Source organism: Carcharhinus amblyrhynchos, chromosome 17 (assembly GCF_965287045.1).
Source record: "Carcharhinus amblyrhynchos chromosome 17, sCarAmb.v2.hapA, whole genome shotgun sequence".
NCBI classification, from domain to species: Eukaryota; Metazoa; Chordata; class Chondrichthyes; order Carcharhiniformes; family Carcharhinidae; genus Carcharhinus; species Carcharhinus amblyrhynchos.
Window position 1 is genome coordinate 17,518,707 of NC_137340.1, and position 27,922 is coordinate 17,546,628.

The 27,922-nt window shown below is 39.1% G+C and overlaps 1 protein-coding gene across 6 annotated transcripts; it reads left to right on the forward strand.

Moving 5' to 3' along the window:
• Positions 1–1,774: 1,774 nt before the first annotated feature.
• On the forward strand, positions 1,775–22,833 carry LOC145354366 (zinc finger protein 518A-like). 6 transcript variants are annotated; one of them, XM_080205582.1, is made up of 3 exons: positions 1,775–1,923; positions 9,926–10,019; positions 14,981–22,833. In XM_080205582.1, exon 3 carries the CDS (start codon positions 15,113–15,115, stop codon positions 20,558–20,560), a length of 5,448 nt encoding a protein of 1,815 aa, XP_080061708.1. In that variant the 5' UTR covers positions 1,775–1,923; positions 9,926–10,019; positions 14,981–15,112; the 3' UTR covers positions 20,561–22,833. The 6 variants fall into 6 exon arrangements, 5 of the variants coding, with proteins under 5 accessions (XP_080061708.1, XP_080061706.1, XP_080061710.1 ...); XM_080205583.1 differs by lacking the exon at positions 1,775–1,923 and adding an exon at positions 2,335–2,514; XR_013888850.1 differs by lacking the exons at positions 9,926–10,019; positions 14,981–22,833 and adding an exon at positions 9,488–9,629.
• Positions 22,834–27,922: the final 5,089 nt, after the last annotated feature.

Below are 27,922 nucleotides of genomic sequence, written 5' to 3' on the forward strand. Positions count from 1 at the left end.
ATTAAGTTGATCTTTCTCTACACCCTTGCTATGACTGTAACCCTATATTCTGCACCCTCTCCTTTCTTTCTCCCCTATGTCGTCTATGAATGGTATGCTTTGTCTATTTGGCACGCAAGAAACAATACTTCTCACTGTATACCAACGTGTGACAATAAAAAGCCGAATACAATAAAATTAAGGAAGGCCAGGCAATAAGAATATCAATGTTTATTTGCTGGACATCAACACTGATGCCACCAGTGAGACCAGATTTCTGCAAACAGAATGTGCTTACTTTTGACACTCAGGTAAGACTTCAAAAAGACTTGTTATCCATCATAATTAGTGATGCAATTTCAAAAATATCTTAGAGCTAACATCAGATCTATAACATTGCAAAGATAATTAAGTTTGATATTTATAATCTGCTGTAGTGAAACACTCTGTTGACTATTTATTAATTAAGTTTATAGAGTTATTGTAGCACAGCTGGAGGCCATTCAGTCCACTGAATCTAATGAAAATAGCAAGATTTGTTATTTTTATAAAGAAAATCTGGTTACTTGAAGACTTTTCACATTAACTATGTTTAAGATACTCAGATTAGGGAGATTTTGTAAGAAACAAGAAGCAACTACAACAGTTCGCTCAATATAACACCTTGCTTATATTACACAAAGACCATTTCCTAATTAAGTGTCAATATGGTAGATAGCAACAACAAAATATCTTAGAATACAGAAAGTTTGAAATACAAGTATGTTTAAGTTAAAATATTTTGCTATTAGAGAACTGTTAAAAACAGAATTATGCTATGTTGTACCTACTGATTTCTCAACATGGGCAATCTTGTAAGATGACTCATATTTCATTTTTACTCAACTCACACTTGGGTTAGACTTGAATGTCTTGCCTTCCATATTCTTAATATTCACATCAGTGCAAGGTGAGTGAACAGAAAGCACTAATCACTTAATATATGACGCCATTCTTTTTAAACAAAGTATCTAAAACAAACAGAAGAGCAAGATATTCTCGCTTTATAAAGAAAGCCTTGTTGGTGATGACATTTCATGTTAAATGTATTTAAGATAGTCAGATTGCAGAGATTTTGTCAGAAATTGCTAATTAAAGAGGTAAAGATGAGAATTTGATAGGGAGCTTCCATTTCTGACATTTGCAATGTGAATTTGAAGGGCTCCTATTTCCATATCTTGTTTGCAGTGTGAATCAGAAGGGCTCCATTTCTACGATGTTTGCAGTGTAAATCAGAAGGGCTCCCATTTCTATATATCTGCAACGTGAATCAGAAGGGCTCCCATTTCTATATATCTGCAACGTGAATCAGAAGGGCTCCCAATTCTATATCTGCAACGTGAATCAAAAGGGCTCCCTTTATATATCTGCAATGTGAATCTGAAGGGTTACCATTTTTATATATCTGCAATGTGAATCAAAAGGGCTCCCATTTATATATCTGCAATGTGAATCAGAAGGGTTACCATTTCTATGATATCTGCAATGTAAATTAGAAGGGTTCCCATTTCTATATATCTGCAATGTGAATCAAAAGGGCTCCCATTTCTGTATGATATGTGCAATGTGAATCAGGGGGTCCTGTGAACAAGTCGTCCATCAGTGCGTTCAAAAATAAAACCGTTTCCTGCAGCTTCAGGTTTGACACTTAAAAAATTGCGGTTTGGCGTGCAACATTCAAACAGGAAGAGTAGGAGCGATTTGCCGGAAGTTGCCTGCAAGGTATCATTACCCACCCACCCAGCCGGCCCCAGCCCCGGCTTTGGGCCGGCAGCTCCTTCCCCCGGCCCCAGCCCCAGGGCCACCGCTCGGCCGCAGGAAGCCGGCGTCTCCACAGCAGCGCAATGCCCGGATGGAACTGTCATGGCGGCTGATAGTGACCCTCACATTAATTTACCCAAAATGGTAAGAATGTGGAGAATTCCGTTTATTTTTTTAAAAATAGATATCTATGTACACATGTAATAAAAAAATAAACAAACCCACCAGGTTAACAAAATGACAAGAGGGAGGGAGGGTAACTCCCTTCAATCCCTATCCACGCGAAGGCTGAGGAAAATGTCGGCTCGCTGGCAGCGGCCGCGGGCGGAGGACATTTTCGGGCTGAGAGCAAATAGTGCGGCGGATAAACCGTCGGGAGGCGCGGATCCCTGGAGGCCCGGGGCCGGGCGTACGGGGAGGGAGCTTTGGCGTCGCCGCCGGAGTTTAAAACGTCGTTTGGAGAGTTCCGAGCGCTGGGCTAAAGGCAAATCCACCGACCGGTTTTTAAATCCGGCGTTGGTGTATACGTGCGCCATCTTGACGGTGCGGGTAAATAGATTTCTATTCGGGATTTTCGGCCTCCCACCGAGTCCTGTGGATTCACTCAGAGGATACTCCCAATTACAAAATATAAAACATACACCACCCCCCCCCCCGCCTCCCCGCCTTTCAGAGTATCCCACTCTCCGTTGCAGTCCAACTTTCAAAGCATTCAAAGCGCCGAATACTCCTCGTGTAAGTAGCTGGATCTGAATTGTACTTTATTCGCCTTGAAATGGTCTCAGTTTTAAATGTTCGCTATAGTTTGTTGGCCGTTTTGTGTGCGACACGTGTAAAACTGTGAGCAGGGCTGATGAAAAATATCCGGCGTTTAGGCTTTTTTTTAAAAAAATGTGGCTTTCTAAGTAGATTGTTGAGTTGTTACCAAACTCGGTATTTTATATTGGTGATCTTGTAGCTCGATTCATTTCCATCAAAATGGCATTGTTTATAATGTTGGGATATTTTTGCAGTTTTTATTGTCCATTCTGATAGGGAAGTGATGTTAAGCTGAAGATTTGGCTATTTTATCACCATTGTTGACTAATGTTGACAACGAGCGTTTTAAAATAGTTAAAATGCTATATGTTGGACTTTGTCTTCTTTCCAATACTCCTTGCATTGGTTTCAGCAAAGTGGTGTGAGAATTTAATTTATTGAGCTGTACAGTCTGGAATTTTTCCAAAGAGCCAATGAGGTTGCACTCTTATCCTCCCCGCGCCCCCCAAAAAGGAAATTAGCATCAACATTATTGGATTACCTAAAAACAACCATCTTTTCTGCTAAAGTTGAATACTGCTATACAATGCCTTGATTCAACATCACTTTGGTTACTTGGGGGTGTGAAAATTTTTCATTTCTCTCTTTCCTCCACCCTTTATGGTCTAGAAGTTCCTGGCACACCCATAGCACACATGAGATCAAGGAACTTCAGAGTAAACAAATCTTTATTCCAAACAGCTTTTGTTGTCTTGAGACTTCACTGTTCCAAAGCTTTTGTGCCCAGTTTCCTATTTGTTCCCCCCCCCCCCCCCCACCGCTTCCATTTACTTTTGTCTGAAATGCCCTTGCCCACATCCTAACCTGTTCACCTGTTATTTTCCTGTGTTGCTCACCTATATTGATTACTGGTTGAGTAGTGTTTCAATAATAACATTTTTGTTTTTGTTTTCAGATTCCTTGTTTCTTGTGTTTATCAGCTGTCCCAGCCCAACAATAACCCCTCTCTCCACGCTGCCCCACTCCAAGATATCTATACTCTAGTTTTTTTGCATCCCTGATTTTGACCACATTCTGTAACATTGGTTACCATTTCTTCAATGTCTTTAGAGCTTGTTTCCTCCTCTAAGACACTGTTTAAACTTGCCTCTTTGATCAAATTTTTGGTTATCTGCACTGATGTCTCTCTTTGTGGCTGTGTTTCAAACTTTTGAGAATGTTTCTGTGAAACATTGCAGGCTATTTTGCCACATTATAAGCACTATAGTAATGCAAGTTGTCATTGTTATTGCCACTAAGTAGTACAAAAAGTGTAAGTTCAGGCTAAAGACTGAAATGTTAGTGTTTTCAAGTTGCTGATGAAAATTTTAAATTTGGTTATTCAAAAAATTGGATTTGCATGAAAACTCACCCGTATGTACTGCTTCAAATGGAAATGTTAATTTCTTAAAGGTTTCTTAATGGAGCAGGATCTTTTGCTAAAATGGAATCCATTGCATGCAACGAGGTATCTTTACATGAAGCATTTTTATGTGAGAAATAGCCTTCAAATGCTTGTTTAGAATACTTGACTGGATCAAATACTACTCGCATTATTTTTATATACTGCCTCTATCTGAAAAAAAATTTCTTCCCTTAATTCTGAAGCAGAATCATAATCAAAACAGGTTCTGGCATGTTAGTTGTCTGTACTGTTAAAATTATAGAGTAAAGCTTGCACATCTCACTTTCCTTTAAGGCAAGCAATCTGATAATAGGGATATTGTGATTCCTAGTTATAGAATCATACAGTACAGAAGAGGCCCTTCAGCCCATCAAATCTGCACTGACACAGGAGAAACACCTGACCTCCCACCTAATCCCATTTATCAGCACTTGGCCCATAGCCTTGAATGTTATGGTGGCCCAAGTGCTCATCCAGGAACTTTTTAAAGGATGTGAGACAACTTGCCTCATATCCCCTAAACCTCCTGCCCCTCACTTTGAACCAATGTCCCCTCATGACCTCCCCTTCAACTAGGTAGAGCAGTTGTCCATATCCACTCTATCCTTGCCCCTCATAGTCTTGTATCAGGTTGCCCTTCAGTGTTTGCTGCAATGAAAATGACACAAGTTTATCTAACCTCTCTTCATAACTTAACGTTCTGTCCCAGGCAGCATCTTGGTGAATCTCTGCCTCCAGTGCAATCACATTCTTCCTATAATGTGGCAATTAGAACTGCAGACAGTTAGCTGTGGCTCACTTAAGTTCTATACAACTCCAACATAACTCCTTGCTTTTGAACTTGAGGATTGTATAAAGAAGTGCTTCAATCACACAGAAAATTAATTGTTTAATGTTTTGTTTTTAAAACTAGTTTTGGTATATAACAATGTGAAATATAGCTTAATTTTTAAAATTGTTTTGGATAATTGTGAACATACTATGGGCATATATACCTCAAAACTTCTGGAGTACACTTGAATTGCTTTTGAGAATTTGAAGGCTCAGTTGTCCAAGTCTTCAAAATATTGATTGCCTTATGGTCCTTGGGCCTGCCTGAATATAGTTGGAGCCAATGTTCTTTTCTGGTGTCAAGTTCACTTTGTTGTGGGATTACAATATCTTGCTGAATACTTCCATTATTAAAGTAGTAAGATGAAGCATTGTTAAGTGATAGCATGTGCTTATCTATTTTGCAAGGAGCAACCAGAACAATATCTGCTTTTCAGCTTTTAAATATTGAAATTTATCACATATGAACAATGATAGCAATTTTACCTTATTTCTATTGCCTGAATGTATAATGACCCACAGGAAGCATGTTTTTTCCAGGTGAAAATAGGCACAAATACCACTTGCATAAAACAAGATTGTTTACACTTGTTTGCTATTAGTTGGTCACAAAAGATGTGATGAATATAACTAGCAGTTGAGTGAACACTTCTGATTTCTGAGAAGTTTTTAAATATTCCTGAAAATAATACTATTGTTAAAGTGCCCATCTTTTAAAACTTGCAAGTTCTTATATTTTCCATCCGACTGGATTGGGAAGCTAGGAAGTGTGGATAAGAGTGCTAGCCATCCTCTGACTTTGATTAGCTTTGCTGATTTCCAATAAAATTTGGGTTGGTTGTGAAGTTGTTTTTAATTGATTTGAAAGGAAATAAGCCAATCCAGCAAATCTGCTGTCCTGCCATGCAGTACAGTCAATCAAAGTCCTTTATTCAAATCCAGCAGATTGGAAAGTGAAAAGATAACAGGATTCATTTGGATATGAGAGAGAATGGGGATGGTCTGAGGCAGTGTCCCATAATCATTTTTCTGCTGGTCTGACCCGGTTCCATCTGTCTGGGCCTATTACATGGGGTAATGTGACTCCTTGGAAGGCAATACTGAGTTCCTTCTGGGTGAAGGGCTGGACAAAGTAGAAGTTGTTTCTGATTTAATTGAGTTTTTACTCCATCTTGATAAAACGGTGGGAAAATATGGAGGATTTCCCATTTACGTTGAGCTCTTGGTTCATGAAGAAAGCCTACTGGTGACTGATCCAGATTGCATGCTTTCTTTGGTCCAACTACTGCTGCCATATTTTTCATTTTACTTTGATATTCTGTCCACTTCCTCCTCCTTCCACAGTTTTTATATTTAGTGGTAGCTCATGCACATAATTTAAATTTGCAGCTACCTCCTTTAATATTCAGCGTATCAGCAAACTTTGCTTTTAAGTGGGTTGTATTTTGTGGCTTTCGCTTACCTGTAAATCACTTTTCTCCATGCTTTTTGCTATTTTATGTTCTAGTTTGTTCTTTGTTTTCAACCTTACTAATAATATGCTGGCAGTTTCTGTATTGTTTTATAGTATACTGCCATTTTTTTAAGTAAGTAATATATTTCCAAATTATATAAGTTTTGATTCAATATACAACACTTGAGAGGTATATTTATGGAATCTAAAAATTATTTCCCTTTCTATCTTCCCCCATCTTATTTCTTCTATGCTTATTTTGGATTTTTTATGGAAAAAAATTCTCTTCATTGGCAAATGAGCTGTTTGTTAATACTTTTTAATAGAGGCTTAACAAGTTACAGATTGAAGCTGCTTAATGGAACAGTCATTTGAAATGTGTACTAAAGTCAGATAAGTAGATTTTATTTAATTTTTAGCCTAGGTGTTTACTAATAAAAGGTGTTTTGTCTCCTAATGCCCATTATTCCTGGATGGCTTTTTTCCTTCATTCGTTCATGGGATTTCGATGTTGCTGGCAAGACCAGGAATTTTTGCTTGTCCTTGAGAGAGTGATGATGAGCTGCCTTTGAATAATAATACTTCCGCAGTTCTGTTTGGGAGGGCCAATGACGATGCAGGAAAGGCAATAGATTTCCAGGTAATGGAAGGCATATACTTCTGCTGGCCTTGTTCTTTTAAACGATAGCTATCTCAGATTTTGGGAAGAAGATTTGGCAAGTTGCTGCTGTGACACTTGTAGAAGGTATGTTGTTGTAGTCCTGGTGTGCTACTAACCAGATCTTCCGCTTCTCACTTCTTCGTAGATGTTGCTGGACCCAGCCGGGATATTGAGTTTAAAAATCGGCAAGTCACGTTGCAGCTTTATAGAACCTTAAGCTGCATTTGAAATGTAGTGTTAATTCTGGTTGCCACACTAACAAAAAGATGTGGAGGCTTTGGAGAGCGTACAGAAAATATTTACCAGAATGTTGCTTGGTATGGAGGGCATTAGCTATGAGGAGAGGTTGGAAAAACTTGGTTTGTTCTCACTGGAATGACGGAGATTGAGGAGTGACCTGATAGAAGTTATGACGGGCATGGACGGAGTGGATAGTCAGAAGCTTTTTCCGGGGTTGAATAGGGAGCAAGGTTTAATGGAGATGTATGAGGCAGGTTTTTTACACAGAGGGTGGTGGGTGCCTGGAACTTGGTGGTGGGGGAGAGTGGGGGAGGGGGGTGCAGGGGTAGTGGAAGCAGATACGATAGTGAGTTTTAAGGGGCATCTGGACAAATGCATGAATAGGATGGGAATAGAGGGATATGGCCCCCGGAAGGGTAAGGGGTTTTAGTTCAGTCAAGCAGCATGGTCAGTGCAGATTTGGAGGGCCGATGGGCCTGCTCCTATGCTGTAATTTTCTTGTTCTTTGTAACAATGGGAACTAATCTTTAAGGTGGACGAGGTTCCCATCAAAAGGGGTGCTCTGCCTTTTATTGTTTTGACCTTCTTAGGTGTTGCTGGTGTTGTGTTCATGTGGAAGGTTGTTCCATCATACATGTGCCTTTAGTTGGACAGAATTTTGGGGGCCAAGAGGTGAGTCACTTGCTGCAAAATACCATATCTTATTTCACGAGTCACAGTATTTATGTGGCTTGACCTGTTATGTTTCTAGTAAATATTGTCCTTTTGCTGTTGATGGTGGCAGATATGGCGATGGTAGTGTCATTGAATGTCAGATAGATATGATTGTTGAAGATGCACTTTGCTTGGCATATAAATGGTATGAATGTTATTTGCCATTTATCAGCTCAGGCTTGAATGTTGCTTTGGTCTTGTGGCATGCAGGCATGGACTGTTTTTTTTGTGTGAATGGGACTGAAATTGTTAGGAAATATCTCCACTTCTAATTTTATGTTGGAGGTGGGCGTCATTGAAGCAGCTGATGGTTGAGCCTAGGTGCAGGAACTCCTGCAGTGATGTTGCCCTCCGCCAATCACAATCGCTGCCTTCTGTGCTTTCTCCATGATTCAGTCAGTTTTCCCCATGATTCTTAATGACTTTAATTTTACTAGTGCACTTTGATTCTGTCATCAATCAAATGATGTTTTGACTTTGCTGCCACATTATCACGCAATTCAACTTTTTTAATCCACGTTTTGACCAAGTTTGTCATTAGTTTGGAGCCGAGTGGTAGAACTCAACCTGTGTGTATCCATGAGCTGGTTATTTTTGAGTATATGCCATTTTGTAGCACTGAACAAGACCTACCATCACTTAGCTAATTGTGAGTAGATTGATGATATGATAATTGGCCAAACCCGCTTTTTTTGGGCAGACGTACCAGGGCAGTTCTGTAGTCTGGTCAAATAGATGCTAGTGTTATAATTCTCCTGAAACAGTTTTGCTTAAGACACAGCTGGTATTGAAGCATAAATTTTCTGCACCATGGCTGGGTTATGGCTGCAAGTCCTCACTATAGCTAATATACTCAGCTGTTCCTTTATCACATAAAATGAATTGAATTAGCTGAAGTTTGGATTTTGTGGACATCTTGGGAGGAGGCGAAGTTAGATCATCCAATGGCAGTTCTGGCTGAATCCAGTTACTGGGGTCTTTTTCTTTGCGTCTTTGTTCTGGACTCTGCCATCATTGAAGACGGGGATTTTTTTGGGGCTTCCCCCTCCTATGTAATTGTCCATCACCGTTTGTGCCTGCAAGAGTCAGGGCTGCAGAGTTATGTGAGGATCCATTAGTTGTGGACTCACTTGGCCCTGGGTATTGCAAGCTGTTTCCTTTATTTAGCATGTTTGTAGTCTAATGTTCTACCTTTATGGTTTAGCACCTCTTTTCATGTGTGCCTGATGCTGCCTCAGGAATGCTGTTCAGCACACAGCATTAAACTTGAGTTGGTCCTCTGACTTGATGGTAATGCTTGAAACACTGAATTATGAAGTTATAGGTTATGGTTGAATACAATTCAGTTGCTGATGGTCACATTGCCTAATGGATGTCTAGTTTTGAGCTGTGAGATCTTTTCTGATTCTATTCTATTTAGTATGATGGATGGATAGTGTTACACAATATGATGGTGTTTTCATTGTAAAAATGGAACTTCATCACCATGAGGGAAATGTGCTAGTTTACTTCTACTGATGATGTCATGGTCAAACATATCTTTGACAAGTAAATTGGTGAGTACGAGGTAAAATAGTTTTTTCCCTCTTGGTTCTTTCACCACTAGGTCTAGTCTGGCAGTTATGTTCTTCAGAGCTGGGTATGCTGTGTTGCTACCATGCCACTCTTGGTAATTGACATGCAGGATCCTACCCAGAGTAGATTCCATGTGCTCATAACCTTCAGTGAGTGCTTCTTCAGAGTCGTATTCCAAATGTAAGTATGTTTATTTATCAGCCTAAGGAGGAGATTTAGAAAATTGCAATTTTTAACCTTTCCTCCCAAATTGGATGAAGTTAGTTTTATTGATAATCCTGTCACTGGGGAATAATTCAGAGGAACAGGTGTTTCATTTGCTGGGAACATACTAAAAACCACTTTCACTGGAGCAGGCAGTCAGATGAAAGGTTAACTTCATGAACACTGCCTCATCAGCTCAACATTCCAGCATTTTCTATGATTTTAAACATTTCCAGTATCTGCAGCATTTTGTTTCTTTTTTCAGCTTATCATCTAGGCTTGGCCAGAAAAGGAAAGACTTGCTCCATTTGAATCCAGTGTTGGTCAGGACAGGCTGAGGAAACCTGATGATGGGAAAAGTGTGATGTATTTTTATGTTTTCTTGTTTGAGTTCTGTGATTAGCTGAATTAAGGCGAGATTTGATTAATATTACTTTATACGTTAATTGTTCATTGGTTGTCTGTAAAATGCAACCAAATGGTTTATATTTGACTTCATCTCCTGAAATATTTTAGCATCTTTGGAAGGATTCAAGAAGTATAATCAGAAAGTAAAAAAGCCAATATTATCAGTTATATTATGTATTGGGCAGCGTGGCCACACTCCTGAACCTAGGTTGTGTGTGTTGAAATGGAGATGTCAAGCCAGATGATGAAGTATGCAATATGACATGGATCTTTTCCTCGTTACATGGTTTATTCACAGGATGTGGCCTTGAAGATCTCTGTCTCGTAATTACTACCCCAGTGTTCCAGTTATGTGATCCCAGTCCTTAATCAAGAATGTCCATTAATTGTATATCTTCAACAAAGCAGTAACAGATTCCCCTTTCTTTCTTGCAGAAAAATTGAAAACATACTTGAATTACAAAGCAATACAAAATGGGTTTCCAAAATTTTTCTTATCATAACCCAAGATACCACTTTTCTAGAATGACTCGTGTTCACCCATTTTTATTTTTAGAAATCTCAATAACATCTCTCCTCAGCTTTCTCTGTGATAACGTTTTGTTGAAAGAGCAGTTAGCCCAATGAGACTGGTTGTTTACATAGCATTCTACAAGCAAACTTTTCTCAGAATACACCTTGTACAGGATTTCCTGTATTCAATAAATACAATCCATTATCTATTGCTTCTAATAGTGCCAGTGTTTCTGCAGCGAGGGTGTTGTTAACTCTTTTTAAACATTTTCTTGACTTCCCAGGCTAAGGGACAACATCAAACGTTATAGATCCATCCAGAAGATTGGCATGGGGGCCATCCCTAAAAATGGACTAACTTTGTATCTTTTGGGTCACTCAAGGCAAGAAAATGGAAAGTGCATTACTCTGAATTAAATTTTAGAGATTTGATTTGTTTTCAAAACCACCTCAACTGAGCGTGTTGGTTGCACCAAGTTCCAATTGGTCATAACTGGCATCAAATATTTGAATGCAAAGGCAGTTTAACAGTCCAATCAAATAATGCAAGATGATCTTTGTGAGAATCTGGATCTGGCCCAATTTAGTTGGGATATAATTAACACTTTCTAGAAATGATTGATTTGAGGTTACTCCTTACTTCAGTGTTGATCACTATAATGTTGATATTTTCACAAAAATTTGTCATTGGCCTCCCTCATTGTTAATTAGGAATTTAGTTGTTTCCCTCTAATTCCAGTCCCTATCTATTTTTCCATGACTTTATCCATAATCTTTCATTTGCCATGCATTACTATAGAGAGACTGAATCTGGTTGCCATGTCTATAAAATGTAAAATGTTTCTATCCTTGTCCCACACCTTTAAATCTATAGCTACAATGCCCTTAACATTTCACGCTAATGGGAAAATTTGCAATAGGCTTCTAATTCTTCTTGCATATTACAGCTGCAGTCATATAAAATGTTGGTTTGCCAGCATTTGGAGTACTGCGTCCAGTTCTGGTCGCCTTACGACCGGAAGGACGTGGAGACCCTGGAGAGAGTGCAGAGGAGGTTTTCCATACCAGGATGCTACCTGGTATGGAAGGACTGAGCTATGAGGAGAGATTGGGCAAATTGGGGCTGTTCTCCTTAGAAAGGTGGAGAATGAAGGGAGATCTAATAGAGGTGTATGAGATTATGAAGGGTATAGATAGTGAACAGTGGTAAGCTTTTTCCTAGGTTGGATACAAAAATTACGAGGGTCCACGGGCTTAGGGTGGGGAGGGGGGGGGGGGGCATAATTCGGATGTTAGAGGGAGGTTTTTCACACAGGGTTGTGGGGGCCTGGAATGCACTGCCAAGTAGGGTGGTGGAGGCAGGCACGCTAGAGTTGTTTAAGGTTTACTTAGGCACATGAGCGGACTAGAGATGGAGGGTTACAGGATACTGTTCTAAATAAAGATCAAGAGCCTTGGGATGTCCCTGGGAATCAATTGATTCCTGTGGACCTTCCAACATATTTTATGGCTCTCTTGTCTTACTTCTGAGCTTCAGGGATTCCGTAAATGTCTGTATAAGTTGTGCATGTTTATTGATGTCTTTTCTTTTAATCCACAGGTGATTCGGTCTGCCTTGTTGCCCAACAAGGGGCATACACGCGGTGGGTCGTGCGAGGGCTGCTCTTGGATGTTGTTTCGAGAGTTGCCTAGTGCTTCGCGTTGTTAGTGTACGCTTAAACTGGACCATCCGATGGGCAACATGACAGCTCAGTGACTATCACTGTTTGCTGTGCAGATACATGGATTTGGGCCAGTGTCTGTGGGAGTTTGAACATTCTCCCCGTGCTTGTGTGGATTTTCTCTGGGTGCTCCGGTTTCCTCCCACACTCCAAAAAACATGCTCTTAGGCTGATTGGTGTTAACAAATTGTCCCTAAATTGGTCTCCCCTCAATCTTCCCCAATAGGCGTAGTCAAAGGCCATAGGTAGAAGAGGGCACTCACAATGTTAAAATGGCAGCGTGGGCTCGTTGGGCCGAAGGGCCTGTTTCCTGTGCTGTGTTGTTCTTTGTACATTTTGACCATATCTCTTCAATAAGTCAAGTATCTTGCATTCTTTAGACTTTTTTAACCTGTGATGGGGGGTGTGCAAATTGTCGATGTAACTTTCAAGCGGTTTACTTTTCCCCTCAAATTTTTATCTTATGCCATTAATACCTTTAATGTTGATTAGAGATGCTAGGTTTTGCTAAAGGGATGCAATAATGTCCTGATTGGGTGAATTGCAAAATCTACTGACTTGTTCTACACCCAATTTCGTTTGCCTTTTTTTATGAATGGCTTGTTCAGCAGCTAAGGTGAGTCACTAGATACGACATCTCTACTAATGTAAAGTGATTTACCCTATCTATTCTACAAGTATTCACTGCTTTTCATGGCATCCCCATACCTGAAGCATATGAATTAGTAGGAGTAGGCCCCTTGAACCTGCTCCACCATTCAATAAATCGTTGCTGATCTGACTGCAACTCGACCCACATTCCTGCCTACCCATTGCACCATAGAATGGAACCATATAATCCCTACAGTGCAGAAGGACGCAACTTGGCCCATTGAGTCTGCACAGATTCTCTGACACAGCATCTTACCCAGACCCACCTTATCCCATAACACTGGATGTTTACCAAGGTTAATCCAAGGCTTACTTTTCTTGGGACGCTAAGGAGAAACTTAGCAAGGCCAGTCCACCTAGCCTGCTCAAGTTTAGATGTGGGAGGAAACCCACGCAGACACTGGGCGAATATGCAAACTCCACACAGTCCAGGCCTGAATTGAACCTGGGTTCCTGGTGCTGTGAGGCTGCAGTACTGTGCCACCATGTTGTCAACTTTGGTTTACTACCAAAGCTTCTGACGTAGACCTCATCATCTGGTTTGAACTCTCTCTCTTTGGCATAGTAGTCGTGCTCCTCCATCTGCTTCCCCTGTCACCCGCTCAGTTTCACTTTGCGATCTGGATGAAGCAGATCCGGATGAGTCTTCGGCCTTCTACCTAGTAGATTATGGCGTGATACTGAAATAAAAAATCTTGAGAGCTTTGTTCATTAAAATATGTGATACCTCAATAACCTTTCAGTCCCTTATCAAGAATTTCTCTGCCTCTAACTTAAAAATACTCCCATCACCTGTTGAGGAAAAGAATTCCAAAGATTCACAGCCTTCAAAAAAAAAGTTTCCTCATTTGTCTTAAATGGGTGACCCCTAGTTCCTGATTCTCCCACAAGAGGAAATACGTTTTCCACATCCACCTTGACAAAATCTTTCAGGATCATATGTTTCCATCAAATCACCTCTTACTCTTCTAAACGCCAGTGGATGCAAACTTAGGATTTCCTTTCTCATCTTAAGAAAACCTGCCCATTCTAGGTATTTTAGTAAACCTTTTCTGAACTGTTTTCGCACTTACATCCTTCCTTAATGAGACCAAAACATACACAATACTGCAGCGGTTGTCTCACCAATATCTGTACACTTGAAGTATAACCTCTCTACATTAGTATTCAATTCCCCTTGCAGTAACCAGTAACATTAAATTAGTTTTCCTAATTACTTGCTATACCCGCATACTAGCCTTTTGTGATTCATGCACTAGGACACAAACATTTCTCACCATTTAGATACTAAGCTTTTTTTTATTCTTCTTGCCAAAATGGACAATTTCACATTTTTCCACATACTTCATCTGTAAGATCTTTGCTCACTCACTTAATCTATTTTTATCCCATTGTAGCCGCCTCCTGCTCTCTTCACAACTTAGTTTTCACCCTCTTTGTATCATCAGATTTATTAACTGTCATTTGGCCCCTTCATCCAGGTCATTTATATAAATTGTACAAAGCTGTTGCCCCAGCACTGACCTCTGTGGCACACCATTCATTGCACCTTGGCAACCAGAAAATTACCAATTTATGCCTTCTGTTTCCTGTTCGCTAGCTGATCTTCTATCTGTGCCATAATGTTATCTCTTATACCATGAACTTCTATTTTCTGCAATCATCTTTTGATGTGAGCAAGCAAGTAGAACTTTCATATTCCTTGAATTTACTTTGATCCTTACTAAATGAATCCAAATACAATTTCAACAAGTCTGTTCCACATGTTGTGGACGTGCAACCACTGTCTCAATATTGCTGCAATTAAATAAACCTGTGACTAGTATACTCGTTACCAGCCTGAAGCTGCTTATGACCAGTAAAATTCTCTCAGACTGATCAATATTGGAAGCTTTGGTGTCATGCATCACTTCAAGCCCCATTGTTCTATTTTAGACAGATTACTGCATAAGGGGTCATCGAACTATATCACTGTAGCTGTTCATGAGAATTATTTTGTTGAAAAGTATTTTTTCTTTATTTTACAGAATTATCATCACAAGTTTTGCCAGACATAAATTCTGAAGATATGGCCTTTCTTGTGACTTGCAGCAATTGGAGAGAAGGCTTCTAACAAGTCTCTACAGCATCATTTGATTAACATTCCGCAAAATTGAAATATGCAATCTCATCCAAGAAACTTTGCACAACCTTGTGAAGCAAATACTTTTACAGATGCAAATAACAAGATGTATTGTAGAAAGAAACAAAGTTTGCCTGCAGGAATTTGTTTGCAAGAGGACAAAGAATCTGTAGCACAAAAATGTGTACAAGTTTCATCTATACCTTCAGTGACTGCAAAGAAACATATGAATAAGCAGCCTTGGCAAGAGTTGAAATTCAAACTTAAAAATGCAAAAGTTGTTCTGTCAAGATTAGATGGAAAAAGAAATATCTCTCCATACGTGCTTGTAAATCAAAGTGAAACATCACGAAGTAGATGCCAAACTGCAAGAAAATCCTTGAGGGGAGAAAAACTAGCTCAGGTGAACAGTCGGATTATTTCTTTTGAGGACAGTTCTGTGCAGCAATCATTGGGTGAGACATCGAAAACTTCTGAGGGGAATACAAAAACTGTATTAGTAAAGGTTCTACGTTTTAGCTGTGCAAAATGTAAAGATGGTGCTGAATACAACCCAAAACAGTTACTGAAGCATTATCAGGAGTTGCATGCTGCAGATTTACCTGTGTATCCTTGTGAGTTGTGTAGTTTTACTGCTAATGATTTTCAGACACTAAGTCAACACCGACTGAAACATCGTACTCCTCTTCTTAAGTGTGAAGTATGCAATGATGGTAAAGTGTATACTCTACAAGAACTGAGAAAGCATTTAAATTGGAAACATGGCGTAAATGGTAATTTTCGTTGTGAAAAGTGCCGATTTTCTACTAAGGATCAAGGCACGTTTATTCAGCACATTCACCGACATGATGTGATTCAGTACAAATGTGGTAAATGTGATCATGTAAGTTACACAAAAGGTGAGTTTCAAAGACATCTTGTTGTACACACAGGTGCTTTTCCTTTTTACTGTCAATACTGTAAATATGGTGCAACACGTAAAGACTACATTATAAAACATATTAATGCTGTCCATAAGGATCTGGCAGAGGGTAGCAGCTCAAAAGCTGAAATGGATCCATGTCAAAAAGGAAAGTTGAAGACCACGGTGGGTCTGAAACTTGTTCTGAAAAGATACAAAATTGGGGTGTCTCGAAAAGCACAATGGAGGAAAAAGAAGCAAAACCTGCATTTGGTACCTACAAAGGATAATGCTACAAGCTCTGATGATGCAACAAAGGAATTCAGCCAACTGGTACAACAGTCTTCACCAGCTGCAGATACATGTTTGAATGAAGCAGTTAGTACGACAGATATTAGTGTTGAGAAAGATGACATTTCAGGACCAAAGCCAACGGATTCTACTAGCTCTTCACAGCCAATGACAGATATACGTGGACCTAATCAAATAGGCAGTAAATTAATCTCTCCTCGAGCACCTTTTGTAATATTAAAGCACAATCAGTTATCAGTGCCACCTAATTATAGTGCTCAATTTATGGGCTTCAGAGTAGTAGATGGTAAGCAACATTTAGTACTGAGGCTTATGCCTACATCTAAACAAAATTTAAATGCGTCAAATTCACAAACCCAAGCCAGTAATGACAACTCTGTATGTTTGTCTCAGAATGCAGGAAATTCCAGTGTTAGATTACTTGATACAAGCACATCAAGTGTGAATGCACAATCCATTAGATCATCAAATAATTTCACAAATCAGCCTCGTGCATTTATCATCATGGACAGTTCTGTGGAATCAAAGATGCAGACTGCAGGATCACAGGTGTCACACATACCTTTAACAAATGGTAAGTTTACTCAGGTTAAAACGCGAGAACCATTGTTTGCAGGCATAAGCTCATCTCAAACAGGAAAATTATCAACTTCCTTGAATCCAATTGAGACTGCAGTAAATAAGGGTGTGCCCGATAACCAGGTTATACAAAACAAAACAGCAACTTCAGAAAAATCTTCAGTTTCAAATAGTATTCCAACACCATTTCCCACAAAGAGATTGCAGTGCTTAAATGAGCAGATATCTGGTGGAAAAAATGTGCCCCAGTCAGATTGTGATGTCTCACTACAATCCATAAAAGGCACCCATTTGCCTTTTATTCACAATTATGCTAAGGTGAACATTCCTACTTCAGAACAATCTGATAAGTTGATAGTACAAAGAGATATTTCAAAGACAAGTTCCTTTAAGCCTGAATTGAGCTCTGGAAAGCCAAACAAAAAAGTAGCTACTGCAATTCAAGTGTCAGATCTACAACAGTTGCAATGCATTGCACCATCTCAAGCCTCTGTAATTCCAAACTATGGCCTATTAAATGGAAACATTTCAACTTTCAGCAAACCACCAGTTACAAGCAATCCTTCCCACTTGCTGCTTGGCCGTCAAAATCAAGGTGGCCAAGGTTTGAATGAGCTTAATTCGCCTATACTTCTGCAAATGCTAGAACCTTCTGAAATAGTTAATGAAGAATCTGATGCAGAGAGCAAATTGGTGTCATCAACAGCATCTTCTACACAATGCACAAGTTCTGCTACATCAAATAGTAATTTCTTCCTTGCTTCAAGCGAAACGGGAGCTGAAACTCTAAACACACAATGTAATGAACCCTGTAATAATTTAATGATTGACTGTAATCTTAATTCTTGCAATGCAGTATTAAACGAAACTGCTTCAAAACAAACTACCTGTCCTGTCAATTTAAAAGAACCCAACCAAGTTAATAAGTGTTTGTATAATTTAAATAACCTGCATGCTGCAGAAATACCAGTATCCGACAATTGCCAGTCTGAAGTGGTGGCCGAAGTGTTAGAAGATTTCACTGAAAGGGAATTCAGACATGTTTATGAAAGTGTTCAAGATTGTGCAACAGTACAGTGTGAACAAGAACTTGGGCAATATAACAGTAATTGGTCTTCAACAGATTTGACCCATGGCTCCGAGGCAGATGCTGAATTTCAAAATACAGAAGAGGATGAAACTATTTTTGCCAATAATGTAGGTTCACAGGAAGAGATCTTGGATTGCTGTAGATCAGAATCATTTTTAGAAAAATCAGATTGCTTGAGGAAACCAGATGTAGAGATGATGGACTATTATACCAAAGATGACGTGAGTCATAGTATCTCTGCAGAAAACTTTTATGAAGAGCAAGTTAGTGATTCTGATGGCAAGATGTCCCCTGTGATGCCCAGAATTACATCTGTGTTCTCGTTGCAAACTGGGGATGGAATGAGTTGCTTGGCTCCGGAAGAAAATCAGTTATTACTTGATGCATTGAAGGGTACCTCCGTAGTTGATGAAAACCCTCACACTGAACCACAGTGTCCTAAAAGTAGTCCAACTAGTTTTCTAGAGACACAGACTAGCGCACATATTGCAACAAACAAAATGGCTTTACATAATTATTCCATGAAGGAAGAATCTGAGGCTGTGCAGGTGGACGCTGTAAATGATAGCTGTGTTTTAAATAATGATAAATATCTCAGTGAGCATGGTATGCTGCAGCCTGTATCGCCAACTATATCCAGCAGTTGCGTGCAACCAAATGGCGAAAGGCTGAGCACATTGCTAAAGACTCATTCTGCTGAAATAATTAACCAGCAATTAATAAAGGATGCAATTCGTACCTCTGCTAATGTGGGCAGTAACTCATCCGTTGCACCTGTTGCACTTTTGAGACCCTTGCGTCTTGCTGGCATCACCAAGCCGGTTTTAGTCCAACCAGCGCAGAAAGGATCTGCAGTGCCCTTACATTTGACACAACAATCCCGATTACAAGTAGTTTCTGGGACACCAGTTCCACAGACAAAAGTTGTTACTGGAAACTCGGCCCCTTTGCCAGATAAAGGGCCTGGCTTGATACTTACTTTCAGTAATGGAACACTTGGTGCGGTTGCTAGCATTGTTTGTGGCGGTAACTCTCAGATATTGGATAGTACTCATGCCAGTGTACAAGGACAAACACCAGCACCTGACAAAATTAGACAAAATGCATGTTCAATAACAAGTAGTTCCAGAATAGGCTGCATGAAGACCACACCGGTAAACGTTTTGTCTTCCAAAGACACTATACCTAAAGATCCAGTTTCTGCAGTGTTTGATCATCATTCTTATGCAAAGCTTGCTTTTGATTTGAATGACAGCCATACGTCTGAGAGAGGTTCATTAAATGTAAATTGTCAAGATGCAGACCTGATCAGTGAACCAGTTGAAAATGTAAAGTCATCAGTATTAAATAATTCGCTGTCATTTCCAGTGAGACACGAGCCTGTTTTGGGTAGTGAGGACACACAGACAAGTATTGCAAATGAATCAGACCAACAAACTGTTATGCTTCAGTGTATTGTGCAGAAGAAGCCTACTGGGGTTACAAGTGAGGATACAGTGGTAAATTCTAGTTCTGTGTCTGAAGAAAATGGACCACTTAGGAAGATTTTTTTGAGATTTATTAAAGGTTCTAATGGGGAGTCAGGTATGAAGAGCAGCCAAGTCCTGAACAATTCAGTGGCATTTCACAACAATGCAGCAGGCAACCTGACTAAACCTTTACAGCAACCAAGACAGGCTGTATTGATTACTGGTGGCTCTCCATGTATCTTTCTGCCAGTGAATAAATCTGTGCCCTTCGCTCCTACAAATGACAATATCCCTCCCCAAATCAGTGCTCAGGCTTCCTTTAAGCTTCCTATTCCTCCAGCTGTCCGGAGTTCATCTATTCGTTCTGCAGAGAAAAGAAATACTAATAAAGCCTCTTCAGTTACTTCACAAAGATCTGCAACAAAGTCAAACTGCCGATGGGATGATGAGAAATCTGATGAACTGTGGCAACCACGGAAGTCGTGTAATGAAAATCTTGTATTCAGATACAGCAAGCGACTAAAAAAGAAGTTGGAGAATGCTGAAAATGCACCAAAAACAGAAGCCAGTAGCTTTAGCGAACTTAAAGAAACAGAGGCAAGAGAGAGAATGAAACCCCCTGAAGTTAACAATATGGTATCTAAATGTAGAATTGTGAAAACCTTAAGACTTGTACCTTTTGATCATGGGCAGCTTGTTAGATGCCCTAGAAGAAACCAGCCTGTGATAGTGCTTAACCATCCTGATGTTGATGTCCCTGAAGTGATTAATGTCATGAAAACCATTAAGAAGTGCAGTGGAAATGTTCTCAAAGTAGTTTTATCAAAAAGAACAATCTGTGCTTTATTGAACCCTTGCAGCAATATGCAAGTAGCTGCAAAGGGGCTCCTCATCAATCAATGCAAAAAGATGAAACCAGTGAGCCCTGTGAAAGAAAGATATGTACTAAAGTTAAAGTTGAAGAAGACGAGCAAGAACAATTATCAGATTGTGAAAACTGTTTCAAATAAAACTATTGAAGCTAAATTCAGCTGCTGGTTTTGTGGTCGCGTATTTGAAAATCAGGAGGATTGGGTGGGTCATGGTCAACGACATTTAATGGAAGCTACAAGGGACTGGAATAACTTGACTTGATGGTGGATGAAATGTCTGAAAAAATCCAAGAATCTGAAAGTGATTTGCGATCTCCATATACGTTCACGTATACACTAATGCGCCGCTTCAATTAATGTGAATTTATTTGAGGGGAGCTGTTTCAGGACATTTTCTTCTGGAATGAGAGAAGTGTCACACTTGAATGTACTAAGGCTTTTATAGAATGTTAGCAATGTTTTCAATGTTTTGAACTGTTTAAACAGTGGCTCTGGCATGGTATTGGAATTTACCCAATACCATAAATAACTGAATAAATGCACTCTTCAGAATCACTTCAGAGAATTTGATGTAAATAACTAAGTTCTTTATTTTGACTTATCTTCAGTAAGGAGGGATATTACTGTTTTATGTGGTATAAGTGTATTGTATATTATGATACATGAGAATTTTGGTTCAATCTAGTGTAATTTGCCCTAATTACACACACGCTGTTTAGCGCAGTTTGTGTCTTGGACTCTAGCAAAGACAATCATTTGTACTTCTAAACGCTGTTTGCTATATGATGAGAATAAGTAAATGATTAAACAAACTTTTTAGATTTAGAAACGGTCGCCTCAGTTTTCTGCTGTCCTCTATGTAGTGAATTACAACAAAACGTAGAACATACTTGGTACCTTTTTTCATTTAATACATTTATTTTATATTTTTTATGTACCATGCAGCGAGGTAAGCAGAACATTTGGAATAATTCAGGTATTTGATGTATTTTACTGTCATTAATGTCAATAAGATATCCGTGTCCATAAAGTGAACCAGAATTTTGCTGGAATAGATTTTGAGGTGCACACTTCTCAGAAGTTCTATCACTGTAGGATACTGCAGTAATCCCATAAAGCTGCAATTCATTTTTTTTGCATTCCTCATATGGCCCTAAAGGAGGGCTGGAGAAGGAAAAGTATTGTTAAACTTGTTGTAAAGATCCATCAATAGCAGTTTCAGTTCATTCTTTTTTCAAGTTAGTTCTTAAAACTGAGATGTCTATAAAATAGCCCACTGGAGGGAATAGAGCCTTGGAAATGTTTGTTGGACTGTGTATTGGCTGTAAGTTCAATATGTAGCAGATGTAGAGTTATTGCAAGATTATGGCCAAAGAGGAAGATATTGGGACTAATTGAATAGCCCTTTTAAAGAGCAGAATTAACTGAAAAGCCTCCTTCAGTGCTGGGATGCAGTGATTCTAAGACACCACAAGGTGTACAAATCAATGAAAGGGATGAGGTCTTGCATTTTATAGAGGTCAGAATGCGTGCAGACACCAGATGCTGATGTCCATTCCAGGTACAGAAAAGTTCTGGCTAGTTTGCTCATATAACCTATGCACTGTTTTCCACCTCTTCAAACTAACAGAAGATGCCTGTGTAGAAGAGGGAGTTATGGATGAAAAAAAGAGGTAGGTTTGTATATAGTTCTTTTATCTCTGGTAACATCTGGAAAAAAATATGAATGCAGTTTGCATTTTTCTTATATTTGAAGTAGCTGCTTGCAGTTGAGTCTGGCCTGTTTGTCATGTTTAAAATGTACGTTTATTGAATAATCTGTCCAAACTTGTAATACAACAGTTTTCTTCCTGTGCAGACTAAATTGACTGTGAAACACTGAAAACTGTGCAGTGGCAGAACTTATACTGTTCAGAGTAGGATACAGTTCAACAATCTGAAGTTAGTATTCCATGTAGAATTTCTATTATTCCTGCAGACGTGCTAAGATACTAGTAATTCATTAGGTATCTGATATTTTGAAGGGATAATATTACAAAAATGGTCTATTTTTCTATTCCTTAATTGTAAAACCATGCCTATTGTAACAAAAACCTGTGTTTTTATAAAGAAATATAAAAAAAGCAAATATTTATGTAACATGAATAACTTGGGTTATATTTTTACATTAATGGTTCTTTGCTTTACTAAGCAGTTTATAAATTAATCCCTGGTTTTGAAACATCACTTCAATTGACTGGTAAATGCACCAAAAGGAATAACTTGGATATGGAATATGTTAAATATGGATATGTTTCTTCAGTTTTTGGTATGTGTTTATAAATAAACCATTGTTTGTTGGAGCTGGAATTGAATTTTTTTTTGTATATTGGAAGTGGATTTGAGGGAATTCCAAATAACCAATGTCAAAACCTTAAAAAAAAAATTTCATAGCTATGCACTACCAATATTTGGTTATTTCTTTCAAGGTCAGCTTTTATAAATGCACGCTATTTTAAATACATCTATGTACATTTTCTTCAGAAATAAAATTAATTAAACAACTTCGTGATTTTTGTTCTCTTCCTACCTGTCATAGCCATATACATTTAAAGTACCCATTGAAATATAATAAAAGTGAAATGGATTGCACCTGTTACTTGGGTTTACAGGAACATAGACTACACTAAATTTCAGATGCACATTGCAAAATTTATTGTGTGACTACACTTAAATGAGAATTCTTATTTATTAGATCTACTGTAAAAATCATCATATATTGGTTTTACATCAAGAATACAAGAAACAAAAATACTTTTAGAACTTTAAGGACTTGTAAAGATTATTGATGTTTCAGTTCCTGTAGCTATAAAATGCCTTTGGCCATGAAAAGTTGCCAACTGTTCTGTAAATCTTTCATGTACAAGTTGACGTCTGGGATTCATAAACAGGGGTTAAGCTTTTTATATAGAATACTGAGCTGTGTTTTGCTTCAGATTTCCAAGAAATGCACTTACATTCATTTTTTTACTTTTCAAAATTTTTAATCATGAAATCAGGTCCTGTTGCCTCATTTGACGATATATTCGATATATTTACCATCCTTTAACTAGTTAAATAGCTGGCTTATGCCGCTGCCTCTAGGTATAAATATATGTCTGTTATGCAATCTGTTGCTATATTTATTTGCATTGTTCCACTTAGAATCTGGAACACTCTTAACATTATTCCATAAGACTTCTTGACTCGTCAAAATTTCCGGTCTTTGTAGATAGCTGATTTTGCTACATGTTTACCAATGTTTATCTTTCTCAAAATGTGGTGATCAGAATTTGGTGTAGTGTTGTTGGTGAGAAAAGAGGAGCCATCTGTGCAATTCCCCCACCCTACCACCGCATAGCCCAACATTTGTCTTTCTCTTTACGGTTGCTGCATATTGCCGATTGGTTCAGGGATCTATTCATCTTTACAGTATCAAATTTCTCTTGTTTTCTCTTGGAGAATAATACAACTTAACTTTTTTTCTCCTATTTGAAAACTTTTTGCAATCTCCTCAACTTTGTATTTCTGCTACAGCTTGTCAACTTGGCATCCAGTCTACCAAAATCCTGTTTGATAAGTCTGTTCCATGCGTGCTGGCACTGGTTGGAGAAGGGGTGGGGGGTTGGCTTCCTTCAATGCCCTCAACCTGTCCAACACCTATATCAATTACAAGTATGTTTGAGATTTTCTATAACAAAATGACAATTCTTTCTGAATACTAGGAAAACATATAGTTTGCAACATATTTCAAAACTAATGAAGAATGGTAAAAACACTTTTTCATTTTTAAGGTAAGCTAAGTGGCCTGCAGGAACAGAGGAACCTTGGTATATATGCAGTTGTCATTGAAGATGGCAGAGCATTTTTGAGAGAGTAATTAATAAAACATACAGTATCTTGGGCTTTATTAATAGGGTGATTCAAAATAATTGGCAAAAGGAGTAAACACTGAAGAATTTTTTTTCACTGTTAAGGGTTATAGGAATCTGGAATGAACTTCCTGAGAGAGTGGTGAAGGTATGTTTGAACGAGATATTCAAAAGGGAATTAGATCACTATCTGAAGAATGTGTAAGGTTACAGGGATAAGGCAGGAAGGTGGGTGGGACAAGGTGAAATGCTGTTTCAGAAAGTCATTGCAGACTCGATGGATCAAAATTTTACCGGTAAAAGAAGAATAAAGTGGCCATGGTGTCTTCTCAAAATACAATAGCAGCAGCAAAGCTAATCAATATTAAGATAAACTTGTTCAAATATCTTGTTTTCTATTGCTTGCTTGTAGCCTTTATGCAATTGCACTTTCATTATTGTTCCACTCAACTGCAGGATTCATTGGATGAAAAGTCACATAAAAGCAAAATATTGCAGATGTTGGAAATCTGAAATAAAAACAGAAAATGCTGGATAAAATCTGCAGGTCTGGCAGCATCTATCGCTGCTGAATGCTATCCAGCTGGTGCCCATATGCTATTATGACCTGCAAGCCTTTGCCCCTCCTATGAAGCCTAAGCTATTGATTAAATCTGTTTCAAGCTGTATAGTTTTCAGCTGATTCTCAGAAATTCTGGATGTCTTGTTGCATCAAGCTGCGCACTCAAATACAGTTTAGATTAATAGTGGCTTTTATGTCTGGTAATTATGTTGATAGTAAGTTTAAATCATATACTTCCAATATAGTGTAACTCTTGGCTGCTGTGCTCAAAATAGATTCACCATTTGGACCATTCTGCAATCAAATTATAGTTGTATTTGTGCAAGAGAAAACAATCATTAATTGAAATGAAAATCAGAATAGGAATATGTGTTGTGGCCCTAAAACTTCCTTCGTAACTGGATGTTCACAAAATTGAAAAGTTAATTTCCTCCCTCTACTACCACTAGCTGAACCACATTCCATTGCTGGAGAGATTATGAGGAGTTTGGAGATGGGCTACTCATGCAGAGTACCTGTCCTCCACCATGAATGCCTGGGATTGATTTGTTTGGCCCAGCTAAGTGGATGATCAATAGTGGCCCAAAATTATGCAGGAGCTCAGGTGACCTCCTGTTTGAGTTAGCCGTTGTCTGGTACTTGTGATCCGCTGGTTGTACTTTTGTGAGTGTTGGTGCAAGACATATCTGGATATCTCGCAATAGTGGGTCATTCAAATATAGCTGCATTGAAGTGTCTCATTTAGTTGGTCAGCAAAATCATTTATCTTCATTACTATAGAATGCCAGTGCTAATAGCCTTCACCATATCCATTTAGCTTCTTAGTGTCAGATGGTTTAACCAAATTGATTAGGCATCGGTATCTATGGTGGGAGCAATTATTGAAGAGGATTGTTTGCATGGCGCTTTTGACTGATGATTCTTGTAAACACTTCAAGCTCAGCTTGTCAGATATTTACTGCTGTGACAGTTGGAATTGGAATGTGTACGGAGATCTTCCTCTTTTAGCTTTATGATTTCAAAACTTTTCCTAAGTATTTTCTCTGCTCTTGCAAAGTTGCCTCTGGTAGCTCCTTCATTTCTTGTCTGTGCTGCTTGATGATGATGTCCAGGAACAGAATTTCAGGCTCCAAATATATGCTGAAAATACCCAGCTGTACCTTACACTCCACTCTGAGTTATCCAGACTTGAAATGTTAGCTCTGTTCTCTCTCCATACATGCTGTCAGACTTACTGAAATTTTCCAGCATATTATTTTTGTACTTGACATCCACCTCTCTCAACCCCTCTACTAACTAAATTGTCTGACATCCATACAAACTGAGCAGAAATGTCCTCCAACTAGAGATTGGGAAAATTGAAGGCATTGTCTTTGATTTCACCCAGCCCCGCGAACCTCTTTTCCCTAAGGACCAATTTTATTCCTCTCCCTGGTAACTGTCTTGAGGCTGAACCAGATTTTGCAGCCTTGATGTCCTATTTGATCCCAAGATATGTTTCTGACCACATTTCCATGCCATCACTAATGTTGCCTTTTCCCACCTCCATAACTGGCCTTTATAGCGAGGGGGATAGAATATAAAAGCAGGGAGATCTTGCAACTTTACAGGGCACTGGTGAGGCCGCAGCTGGAGTACTATGTGCAGTTTTGGTCGCCGCATTTGCGCAAGGATATTTTGGCCTTGGAGGGAGTGCAGAGGAAGTTCACTAGGCTGATACCGGAGATGAGGGGGTTGGACTATGAAGAGAGACTAAATAGACTGGGTCTGTACTCATTGGAGTTTAGAAGGATGAGGGGGGGATCTTTTAGAGACGTGTAAGATAATGAAGGGGATGGATAGGGTAGAGGTGGAGAGATTCTTCCCGCTGAGAAAGGACAACAGGACTAGGGGGCACAGCCTCAAGATAAGGAGGGGGGGGATGCAGTTTAGAACAGAGTTGAGGAGGAACTTCTTCACTCAAAGGGTGGTCAATCTCTGGAATTCTCTGCCCATTGAAGTGGTGGAGGCTACCTTGCTAAATATATTTAAGACACGGGTAGGTAGGTTTTTGGTAGGCAAGGGAATTAAGGGTTTTGGGGAGAAAGCGGGAAAGTGGAACTGAGCCACTTCAGAAGAGCCATGATCTTATTGAATGGTGGGGCAGGCTCGAGGGGCTAGATGGCCTACTCCTGCACCTACTACTTATGTTCTTATAACATTAGCTGGCTTTGACTGTCTCATTCATCTGCTGCTGAAACCTCATATACACTCTTGTTCGCATTTGATTTCCAATGCTATCCTGGTCAGTCTCCCAATTTGTGTTGTCATAAATTTGAACTTATCCAAAATTGCTGCCTGTATCCTCTCATGCACAGTCCAAGTCATCCATCACTCCTGTGCTCACTCAACTACATGGCTTCTGGTTAAACAATGCCATGATTTTTAAAAGTTCTCATCCTTGTTTCAAATCCATGATATCATCCTTCCCCTTTTCTGCATTTTCCAACCCTAGAACCTCAAAGAACTTCACACTGCTTGAATTCTTGCTTCTTGTACATATCCAATTTCCTCCTCCATTGGCAGTCATGCCAAAGTTGTCTGTACCTTAAGTGCTGCAATTCCCCCTCAAAACCTCTCTTTCCTTATTTAAGATGTTTTAACTTCATAAAGCTTATCTCTGACCAAGCTTTGGGTTTTTACCCAAATATTGCCATACGTGGCTTGATGAATTTTATTTGGTGGTGGGTTGGGGGGGCAAAAAACTCCTGTAAAGTGGATGTTTTCAGATATTAAAAGCACAATATAAATCAAAGCTGCCAGTGTTGATTGATTATAGAGCATTTTTTTTCTTTGCATAGTGGACTCACTTACCTCTGGCTATAGCACGTGACCTTGGTGTTGAAAACCAGCTAGGTTTGTGATGGCACTGTTCCTAGTCCTATCACATCCATGGATTTCACCTCCCTTCACTATTGATAGATGAAAGGAACCCACCATTGAGTCGTTGCCTATTGCAAACATTTCTTTAACATCTCAGGCTCCCTTAAAAACTGCTTTTAGGCCAAAGGATCCCTTCCCACCCTCATCCCCCCCTAATCCACACCTTGCTGGCAGATCTCAACTCTGTGCCAAATTCCAGGACCCTCACCCTAACACAACCAAACCCAGGTTTGCCCCCAGTATTCACAAA

Bases quoted from the DNA above. Each gene is read 5' to 3' on its own strand.
- LOC145354366 (XM_080205582.1), top strand. From the start codon at position 15,113: ATGCAATCTCATCCAAGAAACTTTGCACAACCTTGTGAAGCAAATACT.